Genomic DNA, 26,781 nt, shown 5'->3' on the forward strand with positions numbered 1-26,781 from the left:
ACTGAAATAAGATCTTGCTCCACATGCAGACTTTACCGTGCATATTTGAATGTTCTGATTTACCTGTGTCATGTTGAAGTGCTTACAGGGTTGCTATTTGTCAAACTTCACATCCTTCATTCCAAATGCCATCATTTATGACTTTTAGGGGATAATTGAGACATACCTTTTCTGTACAGACCACATGAAGTTATTTGCCCCTTTATGAATTTCTTGTGTTTTTGTCTCACGGGTTTCAGATCATTTAAGACATTTAAATAAAAAAAAACAAAGATAACTTCAGTAAATGCAAATTGAAGTTTTCAAATACTGATTTCAGATGTTACTGGGAAAAAGCAACGCTTAAACCTAAAAAAATGGATGTTTTGTCTTTTTATAGATTTTTCAAACCCACAGTTATAGCAAAAATATACAAAAAACCTTTGTGTTAAAGTGAAAACTGACTTCTACAAAAATAATGACACTTGAATAAAAATACATAACATTAAAAATGATTTGTAAGACAAATAGTTTAAAAAATTTTCTGCCTCATTAATTTATTATATATGTACATGTAAATAAATACACATTTTATTACGGCATAATTTTAGTTAACTGCATTTTAAAAAGCATTTTTTTGTTTTGCGCTTGATAATGCGGTACTTCTGTCACTAAAACCAGAAGGCGGCGAGTCAACACATGCAAACATGAGCACATGCTTAGACTCCGCCTACGCGATAAATTGAGCCAATAAGAAGTCAGAGTTTGGCCTGCGTGTCCCGCCCACATTCATGACGCAGCTAGTGAAACATGGCAGATTCTACCGATGACAAGCAGAAAATATCAGCGGTTCTCGCTGACATTTTGAATGAGAAACAGAGCTCTGAACACTTGCAGGTGTTGGAGACGTTTACAAGTGCGTTGAAAGATGCAGAATACAGGTACTGTTTGATTCAATACTCTCTCTTGCTTTAGTAAAAACGTGAAGACGTTAGCTCGGTAGCTAAGCTAAAGCTAGCTTGAAGTGTGTTCAGTTTAATGTGATGCCCGGAAAACATGTTTGGTTGTTTTTATTAATTTATGCCTTTCTCCTATTGATACACTGTTCGTAAATTGTTGGTTTGAGAGCAAGTTCAGCTGCTTCCCCTCAGCATGAACGAAGTTTATTACAGTAAGCTTGACTGAAATATTACTGTCTCACGAGGCAACAGTAATAAAAAAAAAAAAATATGAAGGTTAATGAGTTGCCCTGTTCTAGTAAACTGTAATTTTAGTACACGTAAACACAGAATTGCGTTTTATGCTTCTTCTCTAAACCGCAGTAATTTTCTACTATCTGAAATCTGTTAGAAGCTGCTGTGCTACTTTTCAAGGAGGAAACAGTTTGACATCAAAATGGACTGGAAGGTTGCCAACCAAGATAGAAACATTGAGCCTATTCTAAAATCACCACCTTCAGGGTCTTTTGAAACCTAAAGCAGTCTATCTTGACCAGTAAAAATCCATGTGAAGAGAGCTTTTTTCTCTGGACAAGAGAAATATTGATCTGCTCTCTAAGTTAAATTGAGGATTTCAACACTAATTATGTCAACACCACTTCTAGTATTTAAGACGATTGAATGGGTTGTTTCACAAAGATGGTCATGGCATAGAAATATTTTCTATGAGGCTGCAAATAAAAGGATATCATTTTTGGTTTTGAAATCTCATCAAAAATTAATTAATTTTCTCTCAAACTCTCCTCTTCGCAGGGATGCCGTGGGGGAGGACGTTTTCTCTGATCTCCTCCAGGTCCTCACCAGGCTGTCTGAAGGCATGCAGAGTGCGAGCGAAAGCGGCGATGACGACGCGCGGCCCTCTGCCCTGCAGCTCCAGCTCGCAGCTGAGTGCTTCAGGTCCCAGAGGAACTCCTGTGTTCAAAGCCCACGCAACCAGAAACTCCTCAGGTGATTACGCCGAGAGTGCAGCGGCAGGAAGATGAGCGCTTAAATGGAGCTGCCAATCCGCCTCTTCTTCCTGTTGCGTCTGATTAAAGCTGGTAAAATCCAGTCGCACAGTGAGACTCTAAAGTATTCAGACCCAATGAATCTCTTCACATTTTGTTCTGTAAACTGTAAATGTTGAGATTTTGAGAGTAAACTACAAAATCTTCCAAATCTAAAGCCAGTGAAAGTCTGAGACATTCTGATGAGGTGAGACTGCTGAATATGTGTTGGTGTTGCTATAGCAACATGCTTTCTACCACCTTTTAGAGGAAAAACAAAATCACACTTGTACTAAAACACAGTGAACTGTAAAGAGACATGCCAAAAATCTAAAAGAAAGAAAGTCTTTTTCTATGGAAGATAAACATTTTTCTCAACTTTATTGTATAATTTGGAAGATAATGACGTGTAAAAGAAAGAAAGTCTTTTTCTATGGAAGATAAACATTTTTCTCAACTTTATTGTATAATTTGGAAGATAATGACGTGTAAAAGAAAGAAAGTCTTTTTCTATGGAAGATAAACATTTTTCTCAACTTTATTGTATAATTTGGAAGATAATGACGTGTAGAGCTGCTGGTTTAAATCCCCATAAGGCATTTTAATCCAGCAGGTGGGACAAAGTCAAAGCCAAAACATTCCAGATTCCACTAAACAAAGCTAGAAATTGCTTCACTTTATCATAATCCAAATGTTATCAGTTTATTAAATCAGTCATTATTCAAAATGTATTGGAATAAAAATAAATGGTGTCAAACTTTTGATTTAAGAAATGTGATTATTTAATCAGAGCCTTTAATCCTGATTATAGTTTTTAATCCCATCTCACCTCTAATCTGCTTGTCCAGCTCTCCCCTGTGTTTAACTCTCATTCACTCCGACCAGATTTACTATAGCTGCTAAACAAAAGCATTTCCACATCATAATGTATCCATCACCGTGTTTCAGAATCTCAAATGGGATTTTTTTTTTTTTTTTTTTGTAGCCTTCTTTCAAGAATGCCCTTGACTCTCTAATTATGTGCTACTTTGTGTTTCTCTGTTGTTTTTAAAATCCATTTAAACACGTTGGCGTTTGCGGTTGTTGCAAACAGAATGTGAAGAAGTTCAATAGTTGTGTTGAAGGCTCAAGTGTTGGTTGGTAAAACAATTTGGAATTCCAGTAAACTTAAATAATGCTGTTTTTGAGGTACTTTTATGAATACTTTGCACTTTTTATTCTCTAGGGAGCTTGGATTCATTGGTATATCCCTTAAACTCCTAAGTTTTCTTCAGACCCTAAATTTGGAGACCAAAGACGGCTTATATGAACGTAAGTCTGATGCAGTGTTTAAATTATGATAAAAAGGGGAAAAAAAAAAGATGACTACTGCGACATCGATCTGTGTTTTATTTGTTTTTCTGTCTTCCCATCTAATCATCTACTCATTTGTCTCTGTCTGCGGCTCAGCTCTTCGCTGTGGGATCCAGTTTCTTGGAAACCTCGCTGTCGGAAACCAGATGAGCAAGGATGAAGTCTGGCGGCTCAGCTTCCCTGACGTCCTCCTGTGAGAACGGTTTTATTTTTATTCAAAGAGAATAGATGCCTTTTTACTGTTTTTTTTTTTATTATTTTTTTTTTTTAGCTCTCATAGACCTTATGTAGCTTTGTTTAAACCAGATTTGTGTGTGAACAGGCAGCTGCTCTGTATTGACGATGAGAAGGTGGTGAACTACACCTCTATGGTTCTCCACACTTGTCTGGATGAGGCCAAAGTGGAGGATCTGTCAAAGCCGCAGAACATCAAGCTGGCTCTCAAAGTGATGGAGCTGTGCAGGACCCAGCCTGACCTGGACTGGACGTAAGCGTGGCTTCCAGACGTTTGAACTCATTATAATAACAAAATACTTAGAGAATGTTTGTTGAAGCTGCCAGAGCCTGAAACTACTGAGGAATTGCTGCAGGGTTTTCTTTTTTTGACAGTTTTATTTTTAAAAAAAATTGGATTCAGTTTGAATAATATTTACTAGAAATCAAAGGGAGTGGGCACAGAAAAGATTCTCCATCAATCTTAAGACCACTGAAGTGTCAGAATAGCTGTGGTTATTCAGGTCTGGATTGATTTATTGGATAAACGGAGAGAAAGCAACCATAAATCAAAAGTAGTTTTAATCCTCTGCCGTAAGAAACTGCAAACAATTATTTATTTAGTTATTATTATTTATTTATTGAGTTTGCTTAATGCCTGGCTTTAAGTCTAAATTTATGGTAAACCCTGGTAAAGATGTTGACTTGAAATCTGATATTTTAGAGATTTCTCTTTTAGTTCACCATCCTCCTTTTCTTAATCTGATTACAAAATAAACACGGGTCTGTCTGTGAGACCTCCAGTTGTTTAACCTTTGCAAATGTTAGTTTTGGTAAGTACGTCTCCTGCCCACGTCCAGCTTCTTTTATGGAATGTTCTTTTGTCTTTCCGATTTCCAACAGTCTGCAAATGAAGTCTACTTTTTTCCTTTGCATAGTTGTAATGGAAGATATTTGTTCCTCAACACCTGCAATGTTGTAAACAAAAATCTCAAATGAAATAACAACTAATGTTCTATGAAGAAACACTCTTTTTTTTTTTTTGATGTTTTACTGAATGATCTTTAGAGTACATTTTTGCTTTTTCTTCAAATCCAGTGTCCTGATGGCAACTCAGCATTTTCTCAAATCTTCAGCTCTGGTGGAAAGCATGTACTCCGGGATGTCCCATCACGACAGGTACAGATCAAATTCCTGTCAAAATCTGACCTAAAATTGTACTAATTTGGATTCAAATGTTGGTAAATATTTAGCTTGTGTATGAAGAAGAATAGAGGGAAAATAAATGTGTTTTTTTTTTTTTCCAGAGTAACTCTCTTGGAGCTGCTGTTGGCCCAGTTAAGAGAAGAGGGTTCCGAGGGCTGTGGCGTTCCCCCCAGTGTGGCCCATTTCCTGGCCAGTTCCTTCCAGAAAGGTTGCGGGGCGGTTCTCACGCTCGCGACGGGTTCTGCTTCCAGCAACGAGGTCACAAATGCTGCAGCTTGCTAAATTCGTACCAAAACATTTCTACTTTTCTGAGACATTTTTTTTTCTTTCTTAAATCTGCTTGCTGTAATCCTGTGTAGGTCCTGCAGGAGGCGCTAACAGTGATAAGTCTGCTGGACGTGCTGTGTGAGATGACCTCAGATCACAAGCAGTTCATGTTCCTACAGGACCATCCCGATCTTCTAGAGACTACCGTTGGTAAATGAAAAAGCAGACAAGCTCCCTGACTGGGGGCCAGAGATCCTGATTCCCATCAGTTCCTCATCAGGACAGACACTTAAGATTCCTGCCAAAAAAAAACCTCCTCGGTGTGGATAAGTAATAAAATCAGAGCACAAATACCCCCCCCCCCCACGCCCCCCAAAAAATGTTTTGAGCAAACCACCTAATTTAGAGTCGTGAGTGAAAGATTTACACAACTAAACTGTAGAAGTTTGTGCTTTCTCACTTTTTGCTTTCCTGTCTGTCCACCTTCTTCTTCTTCTTCCCCCCCCATGCAGAGCTTCTGGAGCAAGTGCATGCTATCGGGAAGGCCAGTAGGAATATTTTCAGCGCCACTCAGAACTTCTCCACCTTTACCGGAGAGGAAGACCCGGCCTCGGATTCCCCGGTGGTCAGCTTCAAGGCCCACCTCATCAGGCTCATAGGAAACCTCTGCCACGGCAACGCCAGCAACCAGAACAAGGTCCGATCATGTGCTGAAACGATGAATCAGATTAATCGATTATTGACGTAATCATCAACTAATTTAGTAGTCGATTGATTGTTAGGAGTAGTATGCAGACTCCAAAAAAGGCCATGACTTAACAGTAATTAAGCCAAAACTGTGCAAAAGTGTATACAATTAACATAAAAAAACCTCTGTAAATATGTTCCTCCCAGAACTCTTAAAGTGGCATAGTTTTAGCTTCACCTGGTTCAAATTCTGTAAAAATTAAAATCTATTAAGCATCTTTTGCTATCTAATTATTAATTGGTTAATGCAAAAATTATTCAATTAATCTACAAATTATCACGTGTTCACTCAAGGAATGCTGTTATTGCATATTAGGCAATGAAATGCTTACTAAAAAAAAAAAAAGGAATTGAATTGTTTATTTCCATTTTTTACTGCGGTAAATGATGGAAATAAAAGGAAAAATCTGCACAAAGTACTAAATATTTTTTTATCCGATTAAACGATTACTTGTACAAAACGATTACTAAAATAATGCTTAGTTGCAGCCATTGTCTTATCTATATCACGCATAAAGCAATGGACGTATGGAGGTTCAGTTATGCCAAAAATCTGCCTTTAAAGTAGTCAAACATGTGGACTTATCTCCCATAAGAATATATCAGATTTCTCCAGCATATCTGGACCAGCATGTCTGTAATTTGAGCCAGACACAGAAAAATGGATACAATGACAGTTTAGATCAATTCATGTGTTGGAATGGCTCAGTCAAAGCCCTCCTCTAAATCCAACGGAGAATCTGAAAAGTCATGTTTGAAGACAATCTCCATCCAATCTGACGGAACTTGAGGTATTTTGTAAATTCACATTTCTGAAGTGTTATAAATGATATATCAACACTGACATTGATAGCAGTGGATTTGTTAACATATCAATTAGAGGTGAAGCAAAAAAAAAAAAATTGCAGTTCCTAGTCCTGAGAATTTTGAATCAATTCAAAATGCTCAAAAATTGATTTTAGTTTGCTTAATTTTTCGTAAAGTTATATTTTGACTGCTACTTTGATATATATTTTTTTAATTTAAGGATAAGCCTTGCTAATACAGGAAATTTAAGTAACAGTATTTTACGCTCAAATCACTTTTTGTTTTTAAATATAAACTAATGCAACAAGTATGGAACCTTGTAGAACTATTTTAAATAAAACAGTCTAAAGAATCTTTAAAACATTTGAATAGTAAAATTGGTTTCTGAATCAATTTTTCAGAAACGATTTTTATATTTCTGAATCAAAATTTGTTTCTGAATCTGGCCCAGAAATAGCGATTGGATCAAATGGCTAGACACTGAAAGATTCACATCGCTAGTACTGGGCCGATAAATGAAACTGCGCCGATTATTAATAACCGATATTTCATTTTGCTTCTCGCCGGTTTTTTCCCTCCAAAGGTGTCGAAAAAGGAGAAAAAAATGATAGCTTTTTTTGTTTTTAAATTGGCGATTGGATGTTGTTTTTGGTGACTTCTTATGTTTGTATTTTTATGATATATTGGCCCAAATTGTCTTATTTTTGCATTCTTAGTTTGGAAGTTTAATAAAGATCTGATACTAGTTGCTTTTTAGGATTTCAGATTGTGCCTCCTTTTTCCCCAATATACTACCTTGAGATGGGGTTTCAGAAGAAATAGCTGGAAAATATGCCGATTTTCATGTCTACACTTTTCTTAGGTTAAGTATGATTTTCTCTCCCCTTCCTTCCTCCTTTCTTTCTCCGTTTCAACTCGAAGCTACTCGTGGAGATCCTGTCTGCTTCCCGCCTGTGAACATCTCGCAGACGGTTAACGAAGCAGTCAGGGAAGAGTTGGCCTCTTCGTACACCCAGTTGTACTTAATAGAAACAGATTTGTGGAATGCCTGTGGGATGACCACCCTCAGCTGGCCTCTCCGTAATATTTATGGATGCTGATCTGTGGTCCGTCAGTGGTCAGAAATCACCCCGTATCTGTTTTCACGAGGATTTCTTCCAGTAAACCAAATGTCATTCTGTTCACCTTTTGGCAGAGAGGGTAATTTAAGATGTGCATGCGAAGCTCTGAACGGCCCGTACCGGCCTGAGAGTCACGGGTCTGCTCGCTTGTTATTCATCCCTTTATGGGTTTGGACGTAATGTAAGCAGCTTTTGTTCTCAAAGTGGAAAGAAGCACAGACGTGAGCTTCCTCGATGCTCTAAATGACTATTCCATTTTCTGAAACTCGGCACTTGGTGCCGTTCTTCTGCTCCCTGCCAGTCTGTTTGGAGGAGAACCACAATGGCAACACATGGTCATTAAGCCAATAGGATCAGACAGCTGATGAAGAGCAGATCACCCAGTGTGGTGGTCGTAGACTAACACTGGTGCCTTTCCTCACATTTGAGGCTCAGCTACAGACAGCCCACCTTTTCTTTTGTTTGAGAATCATAAAATAAACTGGAATTTATAAACGAAAGATGAAAAATGTTGGTGTTTTATAAAAAAAAAAAAGGATGTTTTATATGGTGAGTAAGTTTTGTTCGTTTATTTAGTTGCCGGTTTAAAAAAAAAACTTTTTCGTCTTCTGTTTTTGGTCACAATGAAGAATGAATTTTCCATGTTTCCTGTGAAGTCTGGATTTTTACTACATTCACTTTTTTTATTATTATTGCTTTAAAAATTTGCCAAAAATGGACAACTTGCGCAACTTCTAAATATAGAAGATGAAAAGTAAGACATTGAGAGATGAAAATGGGTTTTTTAATCTGGATTTCAGCTTTTATGTCTTAGAAGCAGAAATATTACACTTTTTTTTCCCGTTGATTTAAGTAGCAAATGTTTCTGATGTAATTTGTTGAAATATTTGTGTCCTCAGGTAAGGGAACTGGATGGCATCCCGCTCATCTTGGACAACTGCAACATAGACAGCAACAACCCTTGTATCCTTTCAAAATGTGCATTCCATCGTGTTTCCTAAGTATTTTCTTTAATTATTCTGTGTGGAAAAGCATGCCACTCAGAATGAGAGACCACACTGTATTATACATAGAAAGATCTTGTTAAATTGTAAAAAAAAAAAAAAAAAACATGTACAAAATGCATATAATGCCAGAAAACTTGCTAAGCCTGGTCATCCAGCGGACCGGAATGTTTTTGAGTTAAAAAGTGTTTAAAGTTGAAAGGAAATTTGAAAATATCACTTGATAATTATTTGTTATTGAAAGATTGGGAGATTTATACCTGAACATCAACTTATAAAGCCTTAAAAAATGGAAAACTTTTAAAGAGACTTAAAAAAAAATAAGCAATGCTTAGCCTGGTGGGGGCACAAGTAAAGCCTGGTGGCCCGCCAGGCTTAAAATATGAGGAAAGTCTTGCACAACAGCATGGAGAACAAACCCACAGAAGATTAAATGTTGCAATCAACTGTCAATACATTTCAAATGATATACTTTCAAATAATGTCAGTTCGTCATTATTTCTGCTGTAGAGGTTTTTAGATGTGGTCAGATGTTAAAGCCGCATTGATTAGTCTTTTTCTTTTATTTGGAAATAATTACACCGATCTCCCACTTTTGTTTTTGTTTTTATTAACTATGTACCATAGGGGAACAAGACATATAATTATCATGTGAATCTAATATAATACAATTTTTAAGACTTTCTTCCTACTGGACTACCACATAACAACATTAAACTTCGGCCAGAATGTGGAGCTTTCTCCGGGATCCCATTAGTCATTACCTTCTGTAGGGCTTTTTTTATTATTATTGTTGTGGAAGCAATGCACATGGTGTCCTGCCAAAGCTCTAGGTCCAACCAAAACTGTAAACCACTGTACAGTAAACACAGCACCATGATTAGGCTTCTGGCACATACGGATTGGTAATTGTGGATAGGCTGGTTGCTGGGAGACCGAAGGAACATGTGAGGCTGCTGCTTGAATTCAAAACGTATTTTTCCATCGCAAATCTATAAAACGGAGTTGGAAAAGGAGAAAATGTGCTGGCATCTACAATTAGGCCCTAAATTTTTCATATCCCATGGCAGATTTGGATGTAATCTTTACATTTTAGCAACATGTTTCAGAAAAGCTGGTCAGTATTTTGACGAAGGCTTCGATGTAATGCCTAGAGAGATTATTGAAAACGGTATTTTCCATACCATTCTTTTTTGAAATATGTGAAGTAAAATAATACTTAAAAAAAATAGATACTCCTTTTTATATTATTTTATTTTTATTTGAAGCTTTTCTGTAATTTCTTACTGTAAACAAATTTGAATGAAAGTAATTTAAACTCTACTGCGGTCTGCATAGTTTTACACATGATTATATCTACACATACCTTTGTGGCGGTTAAAGATAATTTCATACAGCTATGCTTCCCATGACTGTAGCATTATGATTGGATAGCTGTAAAAAAGGCGAATAGACTGAGATGAAATTTTTTTTCAACCTACGATGTTCAAACAACCACTGTGGTCTGAATCCGGAGGGAAGGAGATCTAATCATTTCTCCAGAAATTATCCTGAATTGACTTTTTTTTTTTATTGAAAAGTTCTTATGTATTCATCTGTTCTATGATCTTACAGAACCGTCTTATGCCCCTTTTATTGCATTCTCTGCACTGTTTGCATCAGGTCTCATAACTGTAAGCTTACACTGCGCTGGGCGTCGACCCAGCCACTATTGTTAGTTCACTAAAACGGATTTCTCTGCAATTCTGGCTTTTTACCAGGCCAACAGTCTGAGCCGAGGGGATCCTTTGTTCCCATGCAGCCCTCTTTACAGACTTGTTGTAAACTGTGCTAACTCTGCCTGCCTGTCTGTGTTGTCAGCCCTTGTTTCTCTTCAAAAACAAAACGATTGGCAAAGGGGGGAGGAAAAAAAAAAACCCAACAAAAAAAAAATAATCTGGGAAACATAAGAGTGGGAAAACTGAGATCCCAAAACACGTCTGGAAAACTGGTTTGTTTGGGTTGGGATGCTTGTGTTCGCCACGACCCAAAACAAACACAGTGCGGACAGGAGTTTGACATCCCAAGCTGGAGAATTGGCGTTGGGGGGGGGAGTTTGCTCGAGTTCCTTGAATAATTGTTTCCCTCTGAGCTGTGAAACTGTTTTTGAATCCATCCTGCAGCTTATTAGAAAAAAATCAAAAATCAAATAGAACAGGTGCTTGAAGGCGGTACCATGTTCAGGGTTGCCATAATTCTTCAAATCTGGAAAAAAAAATTGCGAGATATGAAGAATTCTAACTAAGAAATATGTGTTTGATTTTTTATTTTTATTTTTTATTTTTCAACTTTGTAAAGATTCTGGCATTTGAAGCCAACCGAGTAAACCCTTAAAATGAACAAAAAGGCGACTCAAAACTTTAGTTTGACAACGAAAAAAGCCCAAATTTGACGACGATTGGACGGAGATAATTTCTTCAATACCTGCACAGAGCAGAAACATGTTGCACTTTGGTAAGTGAATACTTCACATTCTTTTGGGAATAGACAGTGTGAAGATCTTAATCATTTTTACTGCTTAAACAATCTGCAAAATGTTGCAGGTATTTGGATTTGGCTTCATTGAGTCAATACTTGGTAGGACCAGCTTTTGGTGAAATTACTGCAGCAAATCCTTCCGGGTACATCTATGAGTTTTGCAGATGGAAATTTTTTTGCCCCTTCTATTTAGCAATAAGTTAAAACATATTAACAGTCTTGGATCGAAACTCTTATTGACCTTAAGCACATTAATCACAGGTCTTAAGTTTTGTGGTGGCAGGACTATTTTATCTCATGTTGCAGGTTATTTTTCTTGTTTGACTTTTCTTTGAGTTGTACACAACCGCCTAGACTTCTGAGACTCTAGGCAGTTGAGGCTACTGCTAACTTGCTGCTAACTTTTTGTGTCTATTTTGGTTAAGTGTAAATTTCTCATCAATTTTATGGACACCGTTCATCTTTGCGACTGCCTCACTTCTGTTGCCGAGTTGTACGATTCTACTTTCATTCTGTTCAAAAAAACCTCGACACTACTACTAGTCTTAAAAAGTCTTAAATTTTAATTGGGGGGAATCCTAAAAAAACTCTATACTTAAAATCCACCGACGTATTATTATTATTTTTTTATAATGTGGCAAAATTCAGAAATATTCAAGGGATAGGGATACTCTTACAAGGCACTGTATATTAACAAACAAAATGACATGAGAAGAATCTTAGTTAAAGTTCGTCTTCTGTCTTCCCTTAACCGACTGCCTTAAGTTATCAGCCAGTGGGCCATCTTCGCCATCAGGAACCTTCTGGAAAACAACCAGCAGAACCAGGAGCAAGTGGCTGCTCTGGAGAGGCGCGGCCCGGTGGACTACTCGGCACTCAGGGAGCTGGGGTTCCTCGTTGAGGAGCGAGATGGAAGCTTGCTGCTCAAAACCGTGAGGAAAGATTCCTAAAGATGTCGGAAGATGAAGGTTTTCTCGACCCGTCAGCAGGTTTTAAAGCAGAGCAGCTAAAGAAATGTGCATTTACCCAGTAGAGATGCTTTTACTCGCAATACCTAAGTCAGAAAAGTCTGTACGATGAACTTTTCTACCTCTCCAAAGTTATTCCACATTGACTGAAACCCTACGAGATCTGCATGCTATAGACACAGATGTCAGGAGCTCCAAGTCTGGGGAATGAGGAGTTGGTGAGTGGCAAACACACACTGGCACCTCTCGGAGACGCCGATGTTTTGTGGTTTAATCCAAAGACAAGAGCACTGCGGGGTCGAGGCTTTCTGGGTTTTCAAACACGGTTCGGGTTACCAGCAGGAGCTGGTGTTTAATCTCAGGCCCAAACGTGGCTTTTTGCCGTCACCATGAAAGAGAATGTCTGAAACGTGATGTAATCTACCCCCTCGCGGCCTCGCCTAATTAAAATATCATGGCCGCAGGATGAAGCTCTGCTTATTAAACCGCTTAAAATAACTGCGTGTCCGACTAGACCTATTATTAGGATTGTAGGGAGAAAACATCTAATCCATGAATAAAACTTGAAGCTGTGACTGTGAAGTGGAAAATGCATCATAATCGTAGACTTTTTTTCCCTCTCTTTTTTTCAGAAATCGACCAAAAAAAAAAAAAATTAACAAAAGCATAGCAACCTATAGATTCTTGGCACCCGTAGTAAAGACGTGTAAGAAGCTTAGAAATTCATCATTTACTGCAGCACCATATTCTCACTGAAAAAATTTAAGTAAAATCAAGCTGACAGAATATGCTACATGTAAGCAGAGTTTAAATGCTGTGTTAAAAGTCTACCAGATATTTCACCCAATTAGTCTTACACTGCAAAAACACCGAATCTTGTCAGGTATTTTTGGTTCAGTTTCTGGTACAAATAATATCTTGTTACTAGTTCTACTGGAAGATTTGTTTTACTTATGAGGAAAATGTTGTGTCTTTAAGTTAAATAATTTCAGTGGAACAATTTTTTCTTTCTACTCAAAACAAGCTCCTTTATCTCACTGGAAAGTTATGTGTAAGTTAGTTTTGTCTCATTTCAAGTATACTAAGGTATTGGCACTAGAAACTAGACCAAAAACACTTTGCAAGACTTTGTGCTTTGGTAGTGTATGCAATTGTGTTTCAGTATTTTGTCCAGATCCCAAAAAGACTGTGACAAAGAAGACTGGTAGATCTGTGAAGCTGTAGGCCTGTGATTTTTGTTTTTTGTTTTAAATTTTCCTAGTAATCCTGTACTGGTTCCTTGTCTTTGGAACAGCAGGAGATTTTAAATAACAATGTGGTGGACTCTTAACTGCAAACTTAAAAAAATCAACCATTATTGGTTCATTTTGTAGAGTAGGAATCTAAATCATGCAGCCAAATCACCACAGAAATGATTGACCAGACAAAAATGTATCTTCTGCTACAACTATCTAACCTGAATTCAACAGAAAAGCTTTGGGGTGGACTGACAAGAAGAAATCTTAAAAGAGGACCCTGAAATCATGTGGTGTTTTCACACCTGATGGACCAGTAGCTTTAGTTCAACTGGAGACCAAAGTGTAACATTTGTTGCATTTTCAGCCGGTGCAGTTCGCTTTCACACTGCTCTGTGTCAAACTATCCAAACTAATTGAAAAACCTGTTTTACCGCTTTCCTTGTGGTGGCGCTGCAACAAGAATCACTGAAGGAAACGATACAGAAACCTCTGAACAATACGCAGCGTAACTTCCACTTGTAGGATTTCTCTTTTGTCTTTGGTAAACAACCAGGAGCCGTTTCTGTCGCTAGCGCTAGTCTCCCGCATTTGTTTTGATTGTATTATCCCTCCGATTTAATCCGCTTTGTTCTTAGGTGGACCAGAGTTCACAATTTTTGGTTCGGATCAGAGTTTCATTGCGCATTCACATCTCCCCAAATTAACCGAACCTTCTTACGCAAACGGACTAGAGTTTGATTAAGACGGAATTGGTGTGAACACACTCTCAAACTTATCTCCAGTGATTATCCACAGCGGTTCAATAAGTTATTGCCCCCCCCCCTTTTTCAGTGTGAGCTTGTGCAACTGCAAGACAAGATGACAATTTTAGATTATTGTTCCAGTAATTGTCATTTTTCTAAACTGCTGTTGTCTTTTCTGAAACTTTTGTTTTGCGTTTAAGTATTCAAGATTTCTGTTTTGCACATCTGAAAAAACATCTGTCCATATGCATGCTTTTAAGATATATATACATAGATTGATAAAAACAAAATTTCCTAACATAAGTTTATAACTGCACTTCTACGTGCTTTGGCACTGAAGAGTTTATTCCTTGATAGTGGGGATTTCCACTACGTCCTCCATGTATAACAAGCTGATGGCATGCATCATAAATCATTAACCATCTCATTAAAATCAAATTCATACAGCACGTCTCTTGGCAGAGCAACTCATATTTGACTCTATCGTTATTTGATGGGCGGTCATTATATCCCGCTCTTTCTGTTTAATCACAGCATGCTTCGAAAATGTCCACAGAGTAAATCATACGAACGCGTGGAGACCGAGGGGAATCGGATGGGAAGTGTCAAGTTTGCAAAACGACACTCCTTCCTGTCCTCCTCGTGCCGCTCGATAAGCTGAGCCATTCTGACAACTCGACAATGCGGCGCTATTCGGGTCAGCCCGCGCCCTGCTCCACCCTGTTTGCTCTGCCTCCGATTTTTAATGACAAAATGGGCTGAAACAATCCGACGGACTATCCCCGCCGATCCGGCAGCATAGTAGAGGGAGCTTTACGGGGTTCCGGTCGTCAGGATTTCAGACGGCTAACATAACATAACAACATAACAGTTCACGCTTGACCGGCCGGCCGCAATGCTTTTCAGCCCCACAGGAAAGAGGGCTGTGTTGCAAGTCAGCTGGGCTGAAAGAGGTGGCAAGGCTGGGACCCGAGCGTTCATCTGCCAAGTCAGACAATGCAAGAATTTTACCGTTTCCCATGTCATCATTTTACATCGCAGACCTCTACTGCGCTGTTTTGAAGCCTACAGAGATTGTCTTGCATCATAATATCCAGATCATGTTTAAATTTGGGAGAAAAGGTCTAATAAAGTGTGTGTGAATTTAAAAAATTGCTTTTTTTGTCTTTAGTTGTCAAGCCTTATGAACCTTTAAAGTTTCCAAACTTTTCAACTACTGGTGCATCTCAATGAATTAGGATATCGTTGAAAAGCTTGTGTGCTTTGGTAAAACCCCCAAATTCAGTTCTACAAGAAACAGGAATATGACAGAAAATCTGTTAATGTAGAAATGTTGTATTTTGATCTACACAGTCTTTAGGAAAGCCAGCGACTCCCTTCACAAGGAGGGTAAAAGGTCCATGCTAAAGAAGCCAATGCATCTAAGAATTCAAATGGAAAATTTTGTGGAAGAAATGGTGTGGCAGAAACAAAGTTCAACAAAACAAAAACCTCTGTAGCAAGAAAAGAACGGAGTTGCATGAATTACTGCATCAGTCCGGCGTGGCATGGAGGCGATCAGCTTCACTCTGCCAAGGTGTTAAGTTTTACCAGCAACAGCCTTGTCGTCTGCATTGTTGGCTATAATGTCTCTTATCCTCCAGAGTTGCTCTGTAGGAAATTTGGACCACTGAGCAGTCCTTTTCTCCTTAGCACAGACAAAACTCCTCTTGACGCCCTTTCTGATTAGAAAGCAGCTGCATTCGATGCCTTGTAAGGCTTCCAATGCCTTGTAAGGCTGTTGTTATCCAACATATTGGAAGATATATATTGTTATCCTCCTTCCTCGTGTAGTTTACCTTCCACTCAACCTTCTATGAATATGCTTGGATTCAGCAATCACTTTAGCAGCTTACCCTTGTTGTGGAGGGTTTTAAAAATATGCTATCCGTCTTATAATTGTCTGCGAAATTCAATTATGAAAATAATTATCCAAATTAACAGTGTCATATCTCATATCTATGCAATATGAGTTTCTATTTTCTGAATTAAATTACTGACATAAGTCTAGTTTTCAATGGCATTTTTAATGACTGAGATGTCCCAGTAATGTTTCCGGAAACGTCTCTGGCATAACATCACGTAACTCAGCTTTTGTGGACGTCTTGAGAAGGTTAAACTCCCGTTTTAAGTGGACAAGTCCCTCCAAGTACAGTCGAGTATTTCCATTTCAGGAGCTTTATTCCAAAATAACATCAATTCCAAATAAGTTATAGCTTTCAAATATGAATAAAATGACATGAATAAGAAACACTCTTTCCAGCTAGAAATGACATAAAGTGCCACGTTCCTTATATAAAAATATATTCTTCCAATTGTTTTGAAACTCATACAAAGCCTAAAAACAACAACAAAAGTGTAAATACATTAAGGGTGCTGTCCAGAAATGGCAAACCTTTGGCGTTCCCCCCCTCTCTCTCCATGTGGTTTCGGTCCGATGCCATCTGCCTGAGCAGGCCTAAACCACGCTGGAAGGCTTTGTGTAAGCAGAGGCCGCCGTGTGGGACTCTTCGTCTCGGCCTGCTCGCGGCTACCCTGGATGTTTCTGGACCCAATCGCTCCTCCGTGGATTTCCCAACGAGGCTTGCGTGGTTTTCTGCTAAGCTCCGGCTCGTCCAGCAGCCAGACAATGAGCGCAGTCAGGATGGAGGGCCGTTGAGACACACAGGTTGGATTCCTAAAGCAATGCATTTGTTGGCGGAACAAACCCATCTGGCCTTGGGATGGTGATTTATGTGTAAAATGTGCCAGTTCAACACCGGCCCTTAGTGTAAAACTTAAGGCAAAGTATAGCGCAACGTGACTGTCTGAATGTGCCAAAGAAGGTACAGTTCATTTTAAATAACAAATGAGGATCAATGTGAAGGAAATATGTTTGAGTGGTATGAGATGCCCAGCTACAAGATGTTCTACATAAATAATAGTTTTAATTTTTTCTCTCAGTGTTTAAACAGAATACAGTGTGAGAAGATGCTTGGCTGCCATTTCTTCGGGTCGCGTGTGGAGGCTTCTTCCAGGGCAGTCCAAAGTACATTTCTGAGTTATGTTCCCCTGAACATAAATGTTAAAAATAATAACCAACAGCCGTCACTCGATGCCAAAAATTTGTCTTTGTACTGCAATGTCTTCTAACACCAGTATGGAAGCAAAAATAATCGGCACAAACCTAAATATGTTTTAGCGTTTTCATGCGATAGACCAACATAAAGTAATGTGTTAATTGTGAAGTGGAAAGAAAATTGTATGTAGACTTTTCCATGTAAAAGTATATACAACCAGAACTACAGCAACTGTTAGTGGTCCGGTCAAAGTTCAGCTCTAAATCCAACAAAAAAATTTTTTTTCCAAGTTGTGAAAATTACTGTCCACACTCTATTCAATCTAACTTGTAGCTTTTTTGCAAAATAAAAAAAAAGAAATGTTTTCATGCTTGTGCAAAGCTGGTAGTCACCTAACTACTTATTGTTGGTCTATCACTGAAAATCCCTAAAAAATATGTTCATGTGAAAAAGTTGAAAACCTTTGCAAAGTTGTTTGTCTCTGTTGCTCCCAGTGACTTCCACCACTCAAATTCAGCTTGAGCTTCTGTTTCTTTAGAAATACAATGCCAAAATGTGCAAAATGTAATAAATATCTTAAGGCCCTTCCTTTTCCGAGTCCCCGTTTCCTTGCGCCTACTTGCAGGTAAAAACTTCCGACTTCTCTCTGCAGGTGTTGCACTTGACGAAGCAGCACCAGTGGAACTTGCAGTTGCACTGCCAGACCCGCGTGTAGTGGTGCGTGTCGTAGCCCCGGCCGCAGCACATCACGTTGCATCCGTCCGTGTGAGTGGAAGTGCCGTTGCACAGCCTGCCCCTCGTCCCCGTGCTTCCCGTGATCGTGTCCTCCTCGCAGTAGTTCGGCGAGCGCTCCAGGTACACCAGGTCCGTGTCCGTGGGCTTCTGGTAGCCTCGAGCCTGTTTCAGGCGCAGGAAGGAGGGCTGGCGGAGCCGCGAGGCCCGGACAGGCTCCACTTGCACCGCGTCGCCGTAGCGCTCCTTCAACAGGTAGCCGACCTCTCGGAACTTCGGCAGAGTGATCCAGCAGGTCTTGGTGGTGCAGGAGCCGGAGACGCCGTGACACTTGCACTCCAGCTTCGTTCTCTCCTCCAGGATCTGCTCACACAGAGAGTGAAGGCTCAGCATGTTTTGGAGAAAGAAAACTAACAGCAGGGCATCTGCGCGTCCTTAATGAGTCTTAAATTCATTAGTCTAAACTTTAAGGCTTGAGGTGTCTTAATTCGATTAAAGAAAATGTAAGATCACCTTAAATATGTTAATCACATGTCTTAAAGTTTGTTGTGGCAAGACTATTTAATTTCACATTTTATGTAGATCCTTCTCATGTGATCTTTCTATTAGATAAAAGTTTGAGTCACGCACAAACATCTTCACTCATTATGTTCTGACTCGAGGTGGTAAAGGCTACTGGTAACAAGCTGCTAATGCCTGCTAGCTTGCTAGAGAGTTTTATGCCATGTGAGAAGCACAAAGCTGCTGCCAAGAGCCACAAAAAGGCCCAAGCAATTTCATAATTTTGGTCCCCTGTATTTCTTTTGTACATCACTGCTGTGATATGCATCTTAAGTTGTACTGATAATGGTTTTAAAAAGTTTTACATTTGAGTTCGAATGTAAAACTATAAACCCTGTGCAAGGTAAATGTAACGTCATTGTAAACAGTCAGGCCTGTCTCTTTTTGGGGAGCTGGGATTTCTGCGACCACTTTAACTTTCAGCGCAGCAGCTGGCGAGCCAACTTTGTGTCAAAAAGTCCAGGGAAAAAGGCTCGTAGCTCCGAGCTGGAGTCTCTAATTAACATTACCTTTCTTCAAACCACAGAACGGAGTGACAGGAGTCGACTGACCAGAACTGTTGCGTAACTCTACATGTGTATACTCTTACATGGTGGTTTGAGTCAGATATACATTATAACGTCCTATAAATGCATTCACATGACAAAATAGACAGGTGATTGATTTCAGTGTAAAAAGGGAGGGGGGAGCCTCCTTTGATCAAGATCCACACATGATATATTTTTTCTGTTATGTCACTGAAGCTCTTTTAACAGAGAGCTCCTTGTTCGTACACATCATTATTCAAATCAGAGGTGGGTTATCAAGGTTTTGGAAGCGGTTCTCGACTCCAGATAGATCAGCGCGCGCACGTATGCAGGCATGCGGTCGCTGAGAAGGGAATAGAGGGAGGATTGCTAGAATATTCTTTGCTTTGACTTGAATGCTTTGTTCACGAGTGATGGATAAACCAAGCAGGAAAAGCAAATCTTTTTCCGTCTCTCTTGGTGAAGAAAAAGATGGGCCAAAATGCAAAGGCTCTACAGTTGGTCCATGTTCTACCCTTCACCTGTGGCTACGTGATACAAATCATGAGTGATACAAGCAACTGAAACAAGCTTCATTTGTAAGGATGGCTGGGATCAGATTTAGAGATAAAGTTAGAGTTCTTGTATCTGATCTGAATGCCTTCTATGTCGCTTCCTTTGGAGGTTTTACAGCCCTTTCTGATCCCTTAGGATTCCTCAGAATGAACTGAAGAGTGTTAATCTGGAACAGGATTTCTTGCTCTCCATCTTGAACATGATAAATCACAAACTAACTCAAATAAGCGGAAGACATGGGTGGATAGATGGATCAATGAGTATGGCATTATAGTTTGATGAATTCAGTTTCAAGTGATGGCTCTCCCTGTTAAACATTGAGTCTTATGATTCCAAATTGAAAAAATGGGAGTAACAAATGAAATGAGTATTTAATTTAAACCACTAGAAAAAGGCAGCCCATTAAACTTGACGCCAGACTGAATAATTCCTGAATAATTCAGGACATGTGACAAAATGGTAAATGATGTTGCTAAATAAAGATGCTTTCTTAGCTTTAGTTAACAATAGTTGACACTTTTCACAGATGATTGGACTGTTTAGGGAAAAAAACGTAATGTGACTGTTATTTCTCACTATTTTTTGGGAAAAAACTGACTTCACAGACATGCATTTGTTGTAAGTGGCGGTTCCTGAAAAAATGGAGCTTGGGTGAGCCACTCCTTTTGCTGATTCCAGTCCCTCTATAACAATGACAGAAACAGTCACAGTTTGTAGAAAACGCATTTCCTTCAAATTAAATATCAACGAACCGCTCCATTAGCTACTCCTTCCTCATGTTTTATTTAACTTCCCTTTGGGATCAATAAAGTATTTTTCAACTTGAATTAAATTTTTGAGTACAGACTTATTGGAAAGTTTAAACTCTTGAGGCCATTTTTTTATTTGGTACACCTAGGTTGGTTCCTCTTATGCCAACAGAACTGCCCCAATTTGTTGTGGCATAGAATCAGCGAGATATTGGATACATTCATAGGATTTGGTCAGTATTGACATGATTGCATCATGTGCTATGTCACCCAGTTTAGAGGAACTAAAGAGAGCTCTCAGACAATCTAGCTAAAAGAAGCAAAGATTTCTCAGGATAACAGTCACCTCCAGAGATCATCTGGCAGATCACTGGGAGTCTGATCTCCCAATTCGTAGCAAATTGGCATATGTGGCAGTCAACTCCCCCAAGAAATGTATAACTTACTCAAAATAATTTTTCTATTTGGTGTAAGGTATTAAGTATTTTTGAAAGCTCAAGCACAAATAAAATCACAGGTCACTGATTTTTATTGTCCGAGTTGAGTCTGAAGTCAAGTGACTCAAGTCCACACCTCTCGTTAATGGCCTCTTTCTGTTTGATCAAATCGGACCTCAGTGTGTTACCTTTCGACCCGCCTCGTTGTTGTGGAGGTTCATCAGCCGGCGGGCGTTTTTCTTGATCTCCCTAGCGTCCACGAAGCGTCGCGAAAACTCCACGCCGTACTTGACATCTGCCGAGCAGCCTCCCCACTTCCAGCCCTCCTCCCGGTCGTGGTAGCCCTGCTTCTCGCGGTCACAGCCACACTGGCTTAGGTTGCCTTGGCTACAGGCCGCCGTCACTGCGTGGGCAACTCCAGCGGCTGTAATGGCATAGGTGAATGCTGCCTCCCTGCTGCCTGGAGAAAGGAGAACAGAACTGGAATACAAATCAATAATTAAAATACTTGAGAGTCTAGGCTAGAGTACTAATGTAGGTATTTCTTTGACTTGGGTTACTGTTAGGGATTCTTGGTCTTGAACCAAGTAGTGATTCAGACAGTCACAGCAGTGTCCAGCATTTCCACATAACCCTAAAATGATATGCAGTACCTTAAAGCAGTCTGAACTTGGTCCTATGGTACAAAATTGCTTGAAACTTCAAATCTTTGCTCCAAGCAAAGACTTGAAGCAATGAAGCCACTTTTGTTAATGAGAATCATCATGAAGACACTGAACTTTAATATAACCTGCATGAGTGGACAGAGAATGCGGAATCGTTTCTTTTGCAATGAGCGTTTTCACATCTTGGAATTTTATCTCGATCTACTTTGCAGAATTGTTTTAACACGGCCACTTTTCTGGGTTTTTAGGCATGAGCGACCTCGTTAAAGTTTGGTTTTATAGCTGGACTATAACTAAGCCACTCCAAACCCTTCGCTGATGGCCAGGCATTCCCCCCCTTTGGATTTCCTATGTCACAGTGTCTTTGGCAATGTGAGGCCTAAATGCGAGGCAAAATCACTCTCATTAAGGTAGACACAATATAACCTTTTTCTACGAAGTTATTACAATTTCTTAATGTCTCTAAAAAGCTTTAGTGCATTACAACTGCGCTTTTGAGAAGTTAGGGTGGACAGTGTTATTCTGATGGCTCACTTTGTCAGTATTTTTATTTTATTTTTTTTATTGGTAGTGTCTTGAGGAACTAAAACCAATGGTCGTATATTCCTAATAGGGGGAAAAATGACTGGCTCTTTAAACAGTGTGACTCACCAAATGTGGCACTGCGTATTATGAAAATCTCCACTTTGGCCTCATTGGTCTAAAGGAGACAGAAGTCTTGTGGTTTATTCAGATTCATTTTGTTCTGCTGTCCTGTTCTTGAGTCTGGTGAACCGTGCAAACAAGTTCTGGAGCCTAGGAAGTGTTATTTGGGGTTTGTTAGCAGTTTTTCTAAACGTTGCTTGGTCTCAGCTGTTGAGTTTGCGTAGATGTTAACAGCCACAAGCATTGGCAACTGTGCTGAATGTTTTCCACATATATTGGCTCTAAAATTATGACCACAGGCAGGTAGAAAAAGTTGGTTTTGGAGAACACTAGCGCTGCCTACAACACCACAGCAGTCCGCAATGCAAGTTGTTTTCTAAACGGCCTTCTAATCCTTCCACAGATTGATGAGCAGCAGCAGTTGCTTCTCTGAGATCATTGCTCAGAAGTATTTAACACAGGCAGCAGACTGTCTCTGCATGTCTTGCCTCAGATGGCTCTGTCTCAGGAGTTAGTGCTTGGCTTGTTAAAGCAGTCATCAGGACTCTGAAGGAAACAAAGTGACATCTGCTGGCTGACTTTCTGCACTGGGACTATGAGTTGCTGTGCTTTGTTGTGTCATACAGTGTTGTTCTTTTTCTGACAAAGGAAATTGCAGCAAATGATGGTGTGTAACAAAGCCAGATGATCTGTGGATGGCCTTAACCCATTTACAAACTTTTCTGTATGTACTGTTTGAGCTTCATAACTAAGAGCCTCATGTTTATGGAGTCAAAGGGGGAAAATTAATTTATTGGTGCGAAAGTTGTTAATGGGATATGGGATATCCTTCCCCTTCGAGTGTTTACCCCAGGGTATTAATGCATGGTGTATCCTTTAGATGGCTCCCTTCCAACATAAAAAAAAAACTCCTTCGTTGAAACCGTCAAGTCTGCGGTTCCCCCACAAACGCTGAAGTCTTCCCTCATCAAGCTAAATCTGCGAGCGATTCAGATAAGTTGTTCGCTGCTGAGTATTTCTCAAGGTATCAGGCAAAAGCAGTGGCCAAACAGCCATCTCTTCCCGCTCTGATTTGTTTTGAATGAATGCCGTTGCATTCAGGGTTCCATCATTGCCATCCGGCTTCTGGATCTGCCTTTAATTAGTGGTTTGCATGAATCTTTCTGGTCTAAGCCTAATGAATTCACAGGCCCTAAAGGTCGCCATCGTAAACTTGTGTAAGAATCACTTACAGGACAAGATTGTTGTGTAGTCTTGGTTTAGACAGCCAACCCCAATGTTCCAGCCCGTTTTGATAAAGACCTTATTTAATCGATCATGACATAAATTCTTTAATTGTTTTTCTTAACTGGACTTGAAAAAAAAAAAAAAGGCTCTCAAGTGTCTCTTTAAATTTGTTTACTCTGAGAAAACTGATCTTCAGACAGCAGAAAGTGATCGCTCCCAGAACTGCTAGATTAAACATGCATCCAAACCCACAGCAAAACCGCAACAAAACATTCTGGACCCGAAGCAATTTATGAATGAGGTTCACATTAGGAGCAAAGAGGCGCCTGTGAGGAGTCCAAATTTTAAAGAATGTCGAACTGAGTGAATTTTTAGTTGGTGTTAATGGACTACACAGGTATGAACTTAAGAAACCGTACCCTGATGAGCCTGACACAAAAATGTCTTCACTCACTTTGGTATATTGCTTCAGATGAAATGTTTGCTTGGGTGCTGAAATCTTTCAAAACTTTGCATTTGAGCTTGTTCTGTTGAATGTTGAAAGTATGTACGCCTGTGAGAAGAAACCCTTAAAGTTTCAACTCTGGAACGTTAATGTAATGTAATGTAAACCAGACAACCATAGAGTTACCAATAGGTTTAGGGTATGTATCATTTAGAAACTGAAATTTATGTACAATCTATTTTGTAAAGAGCTCAGGCTCCGTCAGACGGGATAAAAGCGTCCATTCTCGCAACAAGTTTCAAATTAGGTTTCGATTGGACTTTTCCAACATAGACTCCAACAGGTACAGTGTTAGTTTTCCGCCAGGAAGTCAAATTTTGGTCTTGTCAGATCAGCATTCTCCTTCCTCATGTTTTCTAAACTCAGGTGCTTAACTTTAAACCGGACCTCTCATACCTGGCAAGATTCTTCTTACCACCTTTTCATCACGACCACATTTGCAGAGAGCACGACTAACAATTATTTGGTTTACAGATTTTCCCACCTGAGCCACGGATGTTTTCTTTACCGCTCTCCCACTGTTAAAATGTCACAAAGCAACCATAAAAATACCCCTCCCCCTCCCCAAAAAAAGGAGCCAAGTCCCAGACTAGACTGACCTACTCTCAGCTCTTGTCCAAAGACCGTCCTCTCCCCTAGGGCAGAGCAGTTCCAGCGGCCGTAGCGGAACTGGTACTGGCACTCGTTGATGCCCAACTGGGCGCCCTCGCCGATGATGATGATGGCATCCGGGCGACTCTGGCAGAGTGCCCTCTGACGGGGTGCCAGTCCTGGTATGTTGTTGCAGATGATGTTGGCGCCCAGGGCCACCACGGAGGACAACGCCCTGCAGGAATGAGGATTGTGAAAAGACTTTACCAGAACAGTCTTATAGAAAAATGTGGAGAACATTCTCTCTTAAAACAGAAAGGGGACCCTTTTTTGATGGAGGGTTATAATTTTTATTAAGTCAGGCTAGTTGATATTGAGCTCATTTTGATCGCCACCCCTGCAGAAAGCACTCTATAGTTTATGGTATAGATTTCATAGCAGAACCTGCCCTTGTTCTCAATGAGAGGCAAATATGGTGTAGCAATCACTCTCATTGAGGGGCCCTTAGGTCCCAAACGCTCCTTACAAAGGCCCCTCTTCCTATTAAAAGAGCATGAAGTAATCATTTTTAATACAACTATTTTCCATATGGTGCTGTCCCACGTTATAGCCCGGTTCTGACGAGGTGCTTCCAAGACAGAGTGGTTCTGGTGCAATGTGTAAATCCATGAAAGCAGGTTATCTCATCAGCTGGTCGGCAGATTAAATGTTGGCTGCACTCGATCGAGTTTTCACTCAGCCGTTTTATGGCTCAATTTCTGAATGAAAATGCCAGCGTGTTGGAGGAGAAATCAGCAGCTCGTGTTCCACTGAGGAGGAAAATGACTAAACGAGAAAAAAAGAAGTCGCGCGTTTTTCCACCGGTTCTTTCCAAAGTATTCCCCAGGAAAATGACAGCAATAACAAATGACGTAAAAGTAAAAAAAATAAAAATAAAAAAAATATATAATGATCTAAAATAGATTTTTTTTTAAAACAACGTGGTCGAAAATATGTGTTGGTTTCTCGTGTTGACGTTCCAATTTTGTGCGTGATTGGCTCACAATTTACGCACGTAACAGAGGCTGCAGGGAATAAAAAGCGCCTCAAATTCAAAAGAAGCATGCGCATTCAGAATAACGTACAGGTAGCTACCGCTGGTGAGGATGAGGAAGATCTGCGGGTAGTAGACGGACAGCAGCGCACTGCGAGACGAGATGAGAAGCATGGCTGCGCATTGAACACAGCCTGCTTTGCCCTCTCTCTCTCTCTCTCTCTCTTTTTTTTGGGGGGAAAAAAAAGATTATGAAGAAATATGTCCTTATATATGGATTCAGAGAAGTATTAGAAGCAGTCCGGAGGGAGCCGAGGCGCTCTGCGGCAGCTCCGAGCCCGCTGTCCGTGTGCGGCAGACCAGACGCTGCATCTCCCGGCCGATGCGCGCTCTTGACACCTGGCCTGAAAGAGGGCTTGGTAGGGTGATGGTCGGGGGAAGAAAAAGAGGAAACGGAGGGAGGGGAGGCGAAGGTGGGATTGGGGAGGAGGGGGGGGGACACGTGGCTCCGAGTACGGACGCGCTTTGGTCAGGTCTCCAAAAGTGGGAATGTTGTGGAGATGGAAGGGAGTGCACCAGCCCACTGGAATGAGCCTGCACACCCCCACATCCCCACCCATCAAACACACACCCCTGCCCTCCCTCCCTTCACATCTCGATTCAAGACATTGTGGTTTTCACGTTTCGTTTAGAATTATTCACACGAATAATCCTTAGGTTTTGACTAAATGTCTCTTAAACGTTAGCAGACTTAGTTTCAGCTCTGTTGCGAAAACTGCAACATGTCATTCAATGCACTAGTTATTTTTTATGTCAATGTTACAACATAAAAAATAATTAGTACTGATGTTCTTTGTCATTGGCCATTTTTCCGCTGACTTCGTCCAGACTGCAGAAATAGTATGTAGTCAGCCTGATGTATAAACAAACCCTGCGACTATAAATGCACCAGTTGTCAGTTACAGCTGCATCTGAGTAAAGATTTGATTTTTTTGCTAGATTATTTAATCACAATAACTTGATTTTTTTTAAACTAATCATAAAGATTTATAATAGTATTTCAGTATTCAGATGATTATAGTTCAGAGGTAAAGAAAACCTCTAAACTATATTCAGTGTTTTATCAGAGAATTAGAATATTATGACCAATAAAACAACAACAACAAAAAAACAACAACTGTTTTTCTTCTGCTGGTGTTGGTCCAATGTGTTTCTATAAAGTCCAAAGTCCATGTAACTATCTTCCAGGACATTTAGGGCATTTGATCCATGTCACCATTAATCAGCCGGAGCCACAGACTCATCACCT

The 26,781-nt window shown here is 39.9% G+C and overlaps 2 protein-coding genes across 3 annotated transcripts; one reads left to right on the top strand and one right to left on the bottom strand.

The window, feature by feature from the left end:
- The first annotated feature begins 745 nt into the window (after window positions 1–745).
- On the top strand, window positions 746–12,756 carry atxn10 (ataxin 10). Its single transcript, XM_015054348.1, has 11 exons — window positions 746–920; window positions 1,731–1,925; window positions 3,189–3,274; window positions 3,413–3,509; window positions 3,639–3,803; window positions 4,628–4,708; window positions 4,837–4,993; window positions 5,095–5,212; window positions 5,515–5,699; window positions 8,577–8,640; window positions 11,964–12,756. The coding sequence occupies exons 1-11, from the start codon at window positions 790–792 to the stop codon at window positions 12,146–12,148; spliced, it is 1,464 nt and encodes a 487-aa protein (XP_014909834.1). The 5' UTR covers window positions 746–789; the 3' UTR covers window positions 12,149–12,756.
- A 503-nt stretch (window positions 12,757–13,259) lies between these two features.
- Window positions 13,260–26,438, bottom strand: wnt7ba (wingless-type MMTV integration site family, member 7Ba). Of its 2 annotated transcripts, none has more exons than XM_015054351.1 (4): window positions 25,574–26,438; window positions 24,448–24,674; window positions 20,995–21,266; window positions 13,260–18,340 (listed from the first exon to the last, which is right to left on the bottom strand). In XM_015054351.1, the coding sequence occupies exons 1-4, from the start codon at window positions 25,654–25,656 to the stop codon at window positions 17,861–17,863; spliced, it is 1,062 nt and encodes a 353-aa protein (XP_014909837.1). In that variant the 5' UTR covers window positions 25,657–26,438; the 3' UTR covers window positions 13,260–17,860. The 2 variants fall into 2 exon arrangements, with proteins under 2 accessions (XP_014909837.1, XP_014909836.1); XM_015054350.1 differs by having other exon boundaries at window positions 25,564–26,438.
- Window positions 26,439–26,781: the final 343 nt, after the last annotated feature.

Source organism: Poecilia latipinna, unplaced genomic scaffold (genome assembly GCF_001443285.1).
Source record: "Poecilia latipinna isolate Pla-1442-1.1 unplaced genomic scaffold, P_latipinna-1.0 Scaffold1245, whole genome shotgun sequence".
Classification (NCBI taxonomy): Eukaryota; Metazoa; Chordata; class Actinopteri; order Cyprinodontiformes; family Poeciliidae; genus Poecilia; species Poecilia latipinna.

Excerpts from the sequence above, each read along its gene's own strand:
- wnt7ba (XM_015054351.1), bottom strand. The coding sequence starts at position 25,656 with ATGCGCAGCCATGCTTCTCATCTCGTCTCGCAGTGCGCTGCTGTCCGT. Across the intron at positions 24,675-25,573 it reads CTTCCTCATCCTCACCAGCG|GGCGTTGTCCTCCGTGGTGG; the intron begins GTAGCTACCTGT and ends TCATTCCTGCAG. Across the intron at positions 18,341-20,994 it reads ACAACGAGGCGGGTCGAAAG|ATCCTGGAGGAGAGAACGAA; the intron begins GTAACACACTGA and ends CTGTGTGAGCAG.
- atxn10 (XM_015054348.1), top strand. The coding sequence starts at position 790 with ATGGCAGATTCTACCGATGACAAGCAGAAAATATCAGCGGTTCTCGCT. Across the intron at positions 921-1,730 it reads TTGAAAGATGCAGAATACAG|GGATGCCGTGGGGGAGGACG; the intron begins GTACTGTTTGAT and ends TCCTCTTCGCAG. Across the intron at positions 1,926-3,188 it reads CGCAACCAGAAACTCCTCAG|GGAGCTTGGATTCATTGGTA; the intron begins GTGATTACGCCG and ends TTTATTCTCTAG.